The sequence below is a fragment of the Rhinolophus ferrumequinum genome, chromosome 25 (genome assembly GCF_004115265.2).
Source record: "Rhinolophus ferrumequinum isolate MPI-CBG mRhiFer1 chromosome 25, mRhiFer1_v1.p, whole genome shotgun sequence".
Lineage (NCBI taxonomy): Eukaryota > Metazoa > Chordata > Mammalia > Chiroptera > Rhinolophidae > Rhinolophus > Rhinolophus ferrumequinum.
In genome coordinates, this window is record NC_046308.1 from 25375848 (window position 1) to 25385608 (window position 9761).

The window sequence follows — 9761 nt, forward strand, 5'->3', positions numbered from 1 at the left end:
AACAGTCTCAGAGACATAGAGGAAAAACTGAGGGTTGCTAGATGAGGGGGGAGTGGGGATGAGAGAGAAGGTGAGGGGATTAGAAAGCACAATCAGTAACCACAAGATGGCCACAGGGATACGAAAGTCAGTTTGGGGAATGTAATCAATAATGTTGTAAAGATTTCGTAGGGTATCCGATGGACACCTGTCTTATTAGAGAGACCACTTCAGGGATGGTGTAGATGCCTGATAACTGCGCTGTACACCTGAAGCTGAAGCTGAATAATAATGAATGTCAACTATAATTTTACATATATATACATATAGTCATAAGAAGCGGAGTACAACATAAGGAATAGAGACAGTGGAAATGTAATGGCTGTGTGCGATGTCAGAGGGGTAGTGGATGGGGGGAGGGGGATTGTGACTGTGTGAGGGGTGTAAATGACAAATGTCTAACTATTACATTGTTTTGTACACCTCAAACTAATAAAATAAATAAATAAATATAAGAAATTTAAAGCCATACATTTCCTCTTAGTGACATTTTTGCTGCATCTTACAAGTTTTGATATATAGTATTTTATTATTGTTTAGATTTTAAAAAAAACTTTATTTTTTTAAGAAAAGTTTTAGATTTATAGCAACATTAAGAAGAAGTACAGAGATTTCCCACATACCCACTTCCTCCTTCACTTATATAACCTCTCCCACTATCAGTGTCCCCCACCAGATGGTACGTTTGTTACAATGACCCTACATTGACACATCAGAGTCACCCCACATCTAAAGTTTATCATAGGGTTCACTCTTGGTGTTATACATCCTATGGGTTTGGACAAATGTATCATGACAGGTATCCCATCATTTATAGTATACAGAGTATTTTCAATGTCCTGAAAATCTTTGTACTCTTCTTATTCATCTCTCCTCTCCTCCAAACTGCTGGCAACCACTCATCCTTTTACTGCCTCCATAGCTTAGCCTTTTCCAGAATGTCAGATAGTTGAAACCATACAGTATGTAGCCTTTTTCAGATTGGCTCCTTTCACTTAGTGATATGCATTTAAGCATCCTTCAAAGCGTTTTCTTGTCTTAATAGTTAATTTCTTTTCACTGCTGAATAATATCCTGTTGTCTGAATCGGCCACAGTTTATTTATCCATTCACCTACTGAAGGACATGTTGGGTGCTTCCAAGTTTTGGCAGTTATGAATAAAGCTGCTATAAACATCTGTGTGTGGGTTTTTGTGTGGACATAAGTTTCCAATTCCTTTGGGTAAATACCAAAGAGTGTGACTGCTGGATTTTATGGTAAGAGTATGTTTACTTTTGTAAGAAACTGCTGAACTGTCTTTCATGGATTATGCCTTTGATGTTGTATCTTAAAACTCTTCATCAGGTCTCACTGAACGCGGGGCAGCTGTCTGGATCTATCTTCTTCTCAAGAAGCACTTACACTGAAGCAACCATGTCTTAGGGACCTGCAGTTGGCATTGATCTTGGCACCACCTATTCTTGTGTGGGTGTCTTCCAACATGGAAAAGTGGAAACAATTGCCACTGATCAGGGAAACCAAACCACCCCAAGTTATGTCACCTTTACTGATACCGAATGATTGATCAGTGATGCCAAAAAGAATCAAGTTGCAATGAACCCCACCAACATGGTTTTTGATGCCAAATGCCTGATTGGATGTAGATTTGATGATGCTATTGTTCAGTCTGATATGAAACATTGGCCCTTCATGGTGGTGAATGACGCTGGCAGGCCCAAGGTGCAAGTAGAATACAAGGGAGAGACAAAGAGTTTCTATCCAGAAGAAGTGTCATCTATGTTTTTGACAAAGATGAAGGAAATTGCAGAAGCCTACCTTGCGAAGACTGTTACCAATGCTGTTGTCACAGTACCTGCTGACTTCAGTGACTCTCGGTGTCAGGCCACCAAAGGTGCTGGAACCACTGCTGGTCTCACTGTGCTTAGAATCATCAATGAACCAACTGCTGCTGCTATTGCTTATGGCTTAGACAACAAGGTTGGAGCTGAAAGAAATGTGCTGATCTTTGACCTGGGAGGTGGCACTTTTGATGTGTCAATTCTCATAATTGAAGATGGAATCTTTGAGGTCAAATCTACAGCTGGGGACACCTACTTAGATGGAGAAGACTTTGACAAACAAATGGTCAACCATTTTATTGCAGAGCTCAAGCGCAAGCATAAGAAGGACGTCAGTGAGAATAAGAGGGCTGTCCATCGCCTCCGTACTGCTTGTGTATGTGCTAAGCATATTATTTCTTCCAGCATCCAGGCCGCTATTGAGATTGATTCATTCTATGAAGGAATCGAGTTCTATACCTCTATCACTTGTGCCCATTTTGAAGCATTGAATGCTGACTTTTTCCATGGCACCCTGGGCCCTGTAGAGAAAGCCCTTTGAGATGCCAAGCTCAACAAGTCCTAGATCCATGATATTGTCCTAATGGGTGGTTCTACCCATATCCTCAAGATTCAGAAACCCCTACAGGACTTCTTCGATGGAAAAGAGTTGAATAAGAGTATTAATCCTGATGAGGCTGTTGCTTATGGTGCAGCTGTCCAGGCAGCCATCCTATCTTGAGACAAATCTGAAAAAGTTCAAGATTTGCTGCTGTTGGATGTCATTCATCTTTCCCTTAGGCATTGAAACTGCTGGTGGAGTCATGACTGTCCTCATCAAGCACAATACTACCATTCCCACCAAGCCGACACAGACCTTCACTACCTGCTCTGACTACCAGCCTGGTGAGCTCATTCAGGTTTACATAGGTGAGCAGGCCGTGACCAAGGGTAACAATTTACTTGGCAAGTTTGAGCTCACAGGCACACCTCTTGCACTGCGTGGTGCTCCTCAGACTGAAGTCACTTTTGATATTGATGCCAATATCACTAATGACGTCACTAATGACAGGGTCCTCTGAGGAAGGAAGACATTGGGCTCATGGTCCAGGAAGCTGAGAGGTACAAAGCTGAAGTTGAGAAGCAGAGGGACAAGGTGTCTTCCAAGAATTCACTTGAATCTTATGCATTCAACATGAAAGCAACTGTTGAAGATGAAAAACTCCAAGGCAAGATCAATGATGCGGACAAACAGAAGATTCTTGATAAGTGCAATGAAATCATCAACTGGCTTGATAAGAATCAGACTGCAGAGAAGGAAGAATTTGAACATCAGCAGAACGAGCTGGAAAAAGGCTGCAATCCCATCATTACGAAACTGTACCAGAGTGCAGGAGGCACGCCAGGGGGGATGCCTGGGGGCTTCCCTGTGGTGGAGCCCCTCCTTCTGGTGGTGCCTCTTCACCAGAAAAGAGGTTGATTAAGCCAAAGAGGTTGATTAAGCCAACCTTGTGTTCCACACAAACTATGGAAAGACCCATATTTGTAGCAAATTCATAGCAGTTTTAAAGTTGAGCTTCTGTATAGTAAAAAACTGGGCATTTTTGAGACTTGAATATGGGATATGTGCACAGGGAAAGGAAATAACGATGCACTTTATAAGCACTGCATTGTAAAGTGGAAAATGCAATGTCTCAAATAAAACTTTGAAATTGGCACCATAGGAAAAAAAAAGTCTTCACCATATCCCAGGTCATCTAGGTTTTCTCCTGTCATCTCCTAGGAGTTTTATAGTTTTGTGTAGATTTAAGTTTTAAAATTCCTCTCATAATTTCTTCTTTGACACGTGAGTTATTAAGAAGTATGTTCTTAAATATATAAATGAATGGAATTTTATATAACTTTTTACTGTTGACTTCTAATTTAATCTGTGGTCAAGGAATGTAGTCACTATGATACTAATTCTTCAAAATTTTATTGAGCCTTACTTTCTATCATATGGTCAATTTTTGGAAAACAGTTCATGGGTTCTTTAGCATAGGTCTTCTTTAATCGGTGTAGACTTTTGTATATTTTCAAAAAAACAAGCGTGTATATTAAACTATTAAAATATTATAGTTATTTTACTACCTTTTAGTGCGGTTTGACCGATTAGTATTCGAGAGAAGTATGTTGAGATCTTCTACTGCAAAAGCAGATTTTAAAATTTCTTCCTATAACACTGTCAATTTTACTTCCTATATTTTGAGGTTAGATAATTAGATACACACAATTTAGTTTATTTATATATATATGGAACTAAATCTTTTAATATTATGTAGCTACCTCAGTAGCAGACCCTGTTGAGGTTGTGTTTGTAACTCCTCGAGTTTACCTTTACACTGAGGGTACCTGCAGCTCTGTTTGGGGAACACATTTGGACCACAGGCAGGGTAAGCTTAAGTACTGGGAGCTAAGGTCCCAAAAGTAGTCTTAAACCAATGATGGATGGGGATTTGGTGGATAAATACCCACCCCTTCTTTGCCTCCCAGGTGGGATTATCCTAAAATCTGTTTGTCTCCTAGGAATCCCCATGGGGATTGAGCTCCAGTTTCCCAGGGTTAATGGATTTGATAACAACACAAAGAAAGCATTTATTGGCTTTAATCTCTTTCCTGATCCACTTCCTTACTACCCTATTGGTGTTTCCTAAAGTAAATTATTTGCACTCAAACTCGAGGCACCTTGTTTATTTCTAATAATAAGGGAGGCCATCTATTTAATTGGAATCCTTTTTGAAGGCAAAGAGCATGCTAGTAATAATAATGCTGGAATAGCAGGAGTAAGCCAGAACTGTCTGAGGCAAACAGGATATATGGTCAACCTACCAATTAGGCTTTTTGTCCTAAAGTTTATTTGTTTTATGTCAGTAGTTGCCCCAGCTTCTTTTTGCTCATGATTTGCCTGGTATATCTTTTTCCATTACTTTGCTTTCAATTTTTCCAAATCCTTATTTTGGGTGTATTTCATTTAAATAAACTGTAGTTGGATTTTTAAAAATACAACCCAGCAGATTGTGCTTTAACTGATGAATGTAGGCCATTCATAATTTATTTGTCATCTATAATTTAGCCTTGTTTCTACGATCTTATTTTTGGCTTTCTATTGTCCCACTTCGTCTATTTTTTTCTCTTTTCTTGGCTTATAAAAAAAAATGAGTTTGTGTTTGTTTATTTCCTTATTCTATTTTCCCCTTTATTGGTTTGGAACTTACACCAATTCTCTCATTCTGTTCTTTCAGAAGTCACCCTGATAATGTTCCCTTGAATACTTAATAAAATCTGATTACCATCCTAATCGCTTCCCCTCCCCAAAGAATTCAAGAACGATGGAGTAGTTTTATTCTGATACGCCTCCTTCCCAATTTCCATGCTATTATTCTCCTGTGTTTCATTTGTGAGGATTTGTAAATCACAGATTCAGTATTATTATCATTGAGACAGGTTAGTTAGTATGTTGCTAAGTAGACAAGGGGGGGCTCCCTGGTGGAATAAACACAAAGCAGCCATATCCTGAAACTCCAAGTTCTGGAATGTCTCCTTCACTCCAGGACAAAGATAGGAGAAAGTACCCTGAGGTTAATACATTATCTCAAATCCCTTTTGGCCGGACAAAGGAGCAGATCTCATAGACAGGAATAGGTTATTTTGTTAATCCCTTCAGGACGGGCAAACAGGACAAACCTGATAGATGAATTCTATTAGAAGGCTGCAGCCCCCGTCCCCACAGGCAAGGGAAGGTATAAAAGTAAGAACTTTTGCCTCAGTCACGGGGCACCCCCATTCGGGACCCCCTCCCGCTCGGGAGCTCTGACTCTTTGCTTTCAATGAACTACCCTCTTTTTAAAACTCTTTGCCTCTTCTGGGTCCCTGTTTCTATTCTTCGGTCTCTCGAGACAGGATCCTGGCACTCACTTACTTAAAAGCCCCCTACATTATTTGGGGACTCACAGAGACATATTCCTTACATTATTATTATTATTATTTTACAAGGCATTGTTCAGATTTGCCTTTCTCATTGTACTCTTCTCTTTGCTCACCACTTTCTAGTATCTCAAACCTTTCTTTTGGAATAATTTTCCCTCTTCCTAAAATATTTCTTTTAGTGTTGATGGTAAACTCTGGCATTTGTACATATGATAATATCTTTATTTTGCCCTCAGATATGGAAGATTGTTTTTGCTAGGTACAGTATTCTAGGTTAAGAGTTATTTTTACCTATCATTTAAATGATATTATTTCATTTCTAATGATTTTCATTATTGTTGTCTAAATGTATATGATCCATCCTTTTCTGATTACTTTTAAGATCTCTCTTTGTCTTTGGGATACTCTAATTTTACTATATTTATGTAGGAGTGGAAATCTTTTAATACATACTGCGTGTTAACCTTCCTTTACCTGTATATTTATGTTTGTCACAAGTTCTACAAAAATTTCAGTCATTACTCTTAAAATATTGCCTCTCCTCCATCTCTCTATTCTCACCTTTGAGTTCTTCATGAAATATGTATTAGACCTTTTCATTCTGCATACCATATCCTTTAATCCCTCTTTTTCATATTTTTCATCTCCTTCTCTGTCTGTGCCTTATTCTGAATAATTTCTTCAGATACATCTTCCAATTAAATAACTCTCTAAAGCTGTATTTAATATGCTATTTAACTTTTATTTACATTTTTATTTCAATACATTATATTTTTATTTATACAAATTCTATTTTGTTCCTTTTCAAATTAGATGAATTTTGATAGTCTCTTGCTGCATGTTCATTTTTGTAAGTTTGTCTTTTATTTCTTTAAGTATTTCATAATTATTTGAAATGTTATATATGATAATTTCAATATCTGAAGGCCTTGGGAGTCTAAATCTAAATATTGTTTCTTAATCTGTTGACTTTCATTCATAGTGATTCCTTTCCTTCTATGTTTAATGACCTGTCATTGTCAACTCATCTTTGGTTGGTCTTAATCTCTGAAAAATTTAGGAGATGATTTTCTCTGGAGAAAATTTGCATTTTTATTTTAGAACCTTGGGATGCTACCAACTGGGGAGCCCCTTCTAGGATACCAACTTAATCCAGGAGTCCAGGTTCACCTCCTCCTCCTTGCCACTGGTCCAAGTCTAGCCTTCCATCACATTATATAAATGTTTATGTTTGTCATAATGTGGAGACAGAGTCCCAGAGAGCAGTTTCCAGGCTCTCGGCGTCGCGTGGGGAGGTGCTGGCTCTGGTAGTGAATGACCATCAACTGTGATTGGTTGGCCATCAGCTGTAACCGGTTAGCCAATTGGCTACTGATGTAACTACGGGGCTGCGTTGATTGGTTGGTTGGCAGGCAGAGAAGTGAGTGGCGGACTGCGGATTGTTTGGCTACTACTGTGTGTGTCTCCCCTGCCGCCAGAGAGAATATAGTGGTATGACTCCCCTATCTATGGCTCCTTAGGTGTTCCTTTTTGGCCTCGCCATATCCTGTGTTCTTATGTGGGGAGCGGGACCAGAGGCCCCGCAGGCCGCCCAGCACGACATATGAGTTCTACATATATCATATAGATCTTTGTCCTTGGGTAATCCACATTTTATGAGTGCTAAGCAGTCTGGACTCACTTTATACTTCCAAGCTTTTAGCCATGCTACTCCTTCTGCCTGGAATATGTGTCTTTTCATTTTTTTTTTCTTCATCTCATTAACTAACCCTTCCAAAACTGAATTCAGGCCTGTTCTCCTCCATGCTACCTTTGCTGACAACCCCTCATCTGGGTTAGATGACGCTCCTATATGCTCCTAGAGCACCTTGTATCTTTCTCTGTCATTGCATTTTTCATGCTGTATTGTAATAATCTGCTTACTCATCTGTCTTCCTCCATGAGACTTCTTCTGGGTAAGGTCATGGCATAGTTACACTGTTGTCCCCATGTCTAGCACAGGGCCTGGTCCAAGGTAGATTAACAAATGTTTCTTTATATTTTTTATTATAATTTTTTTATTGGGGAATATTGGGGAACAGTGCGTTTCTCCAGGGCTCATCAGCTCCAAGTCGTTGTCCTTCAATCTAGTTGTGGAGGGTGCAGCTCAGCTCCAAGTCCAGTCACCATTCTCAATCTTAGTTGTAGGGGGCACAGCCCACCATCCCATGTGGGAACTGAACTGGCAACCTTGTTGTTAAGAGCTTGTGCTCTAATCCACTGAGCCATCTGGCCGCCCCAACAAATGTTTTTAAATAAATGAAAGAACACCTGAATGAATGAAAGGGTGAGTGATGATTTTGCAATGGGCGATTTGGGGTTTGCAAAGAGGGCGAAGGATGATGAAGGAAGATGAGAAGAAAAAAGAAAAGGGAGGGCTGGCCCGGTGGCTCAGGCGGTTGGAGCTCCATGCTCCTAATGCCAAAGGCTGCCGGTTCGATTCCCACATGGGCCAGTGGGCTCTCAACCACAAGGTTGCCAGTTCAATTCCTCGAGTCCCACAAGGGATGGTGGGCAGCGCCCCCTGCAACTAAGATTGAACACGGCACCTTGAGCTGAGCTGCTACTGAGCTCCCGGATGGCTCAGTTGGTAGGAGCGCATCCTCTCAACCGAAAGGTTGCCAGTTCGACTCCCGCAAGGGATGGTGGACTGTGCCCCCTGCAACTAGCAATGGCAACTGGACCTGGACCTGAGCTGCGCCCTCCACAACTAAGACTGAAAGGACAACAACTTGACTTGGAAAAAAGTCCTGGAAGTACACACTGTTCCCCAATGAAGTCCTGTTCCCCTTCCCCAATAAAATCTTAAAAAAAAAAAGAGAGAGAGAAAAGGGAAATGACTGGTGTTTTAAAGCTTTTTGTTTTGTTTTCCTTGCGTAAGTGGAAGAAAGTTGTCATTTCATTTCAGCAAAAGTTTATTGAGCATCCAGTATGTGCTAAGCACTCTCCTAGATGCTAAATACAAAGATGAAGATCAAAACAAAACAGAAACAAAACCCACTTCCTTACTTACCCTCCCACCCTCCCTTTAAGGCAGATTTGGCTTGAGCCAGGAAGCCAGGCCCTCAGGGATTGAGCACCAGGGGATGGAGTATGGGCATGGTCTCATCTCACCCTCACTTTCACCCCTGCCTCTCAAGATTGACCAGCATCTATCTGTTCTCCAAGTCCTGCATCTCCCATGTGCCCGAGCAACTTAGGCACGTGCTTTATCTCATTCTGGATGAGGTACCTGGGACGGTTAGGGGAGCAGTTCTGGCTAATTAAGGGGAGCTGCAAAGGCACACCTGCACAAATGAGCCCCGAGAAGTGCACAGGGACGGAGCTGGGAGAGGCGTGCTGTTAGGTAAGAGTGGAAGTGACAACTAGAGATGTTGTTGTCCTGGGGGCTGGGACCAAACTTGCTCTGGGGAATTGCTCTGCGGGACAGTAGAAAGTTAGAGCTGGAGTTTAAGAGGTTGTGCAGGGGTCAGGGGTGCAAGGACCCCTAGAGGCATCAGGGAAGAGAGGTCAGAACACACACAGGGCCTCCTCTGTCAGTTTGTTAATTGTCCTCTCTCTTCACACAGTAGATTATTGTCTCTCCTACAAACTGTTCCAGAGGCGGGGGCATGGGCATGGGCCTGGCCTTGCTACACAGTGGCCCAACCTCTCCATATTCTGACGTGAGCATCTGGGAGCAGGGCAGTTTCCTGGAGGTGGGAGGCCAAGGGTTGGATCATGTCTCAGGGACATGCTGGGGAGCAATAAGCCTCCTCTTTCCCCACCATTTCCCTGAAAAGTCAAACCTTATTCTCGCACAGCTGGAGGAAGACCAACAGCCTTTCCCAGGGATAATGATTGTTTCAAAGGCTTATTTTGTAAGGAAGGAAGCCAGGGAGAAGGCAGAGGTGTGAGCG

At 41.3% G+C, this 9761-nt stretch overlaps 1 protein-coding gene and 1 pseudogene across 1 annotated transcript; both read left to right on the plus strand.

Annotated features, from left to right (window-relative positions):
- Positions 1-698: 698 nt before the first annotated feature.
- On the plus strand, positions 699-3417 carry LOC117017346 (heat shock cognate 71 kDa protein-like; annotated as a pseudogene).
- A 5447-nt stretch (positions 3418-8864) lies between these two features.
- LOC117017448 (putative cancer susceptibility gene HEPN1 protein) lies at positions 8865-9618 on the plus strand. Its single transcript, XM_033097648.1, is given in 2 exon segments — positions 8865-9323; positions 9326-9618. Coding segments are annotated over 2 exon segments (291 nt in total). The 5' UTR covers positions 8865-9233; the 3' UTR covers positions 9527-9618.
- The last annotated feature ends 143 nt before the right edge of the window (positions 9619-9761 follow it).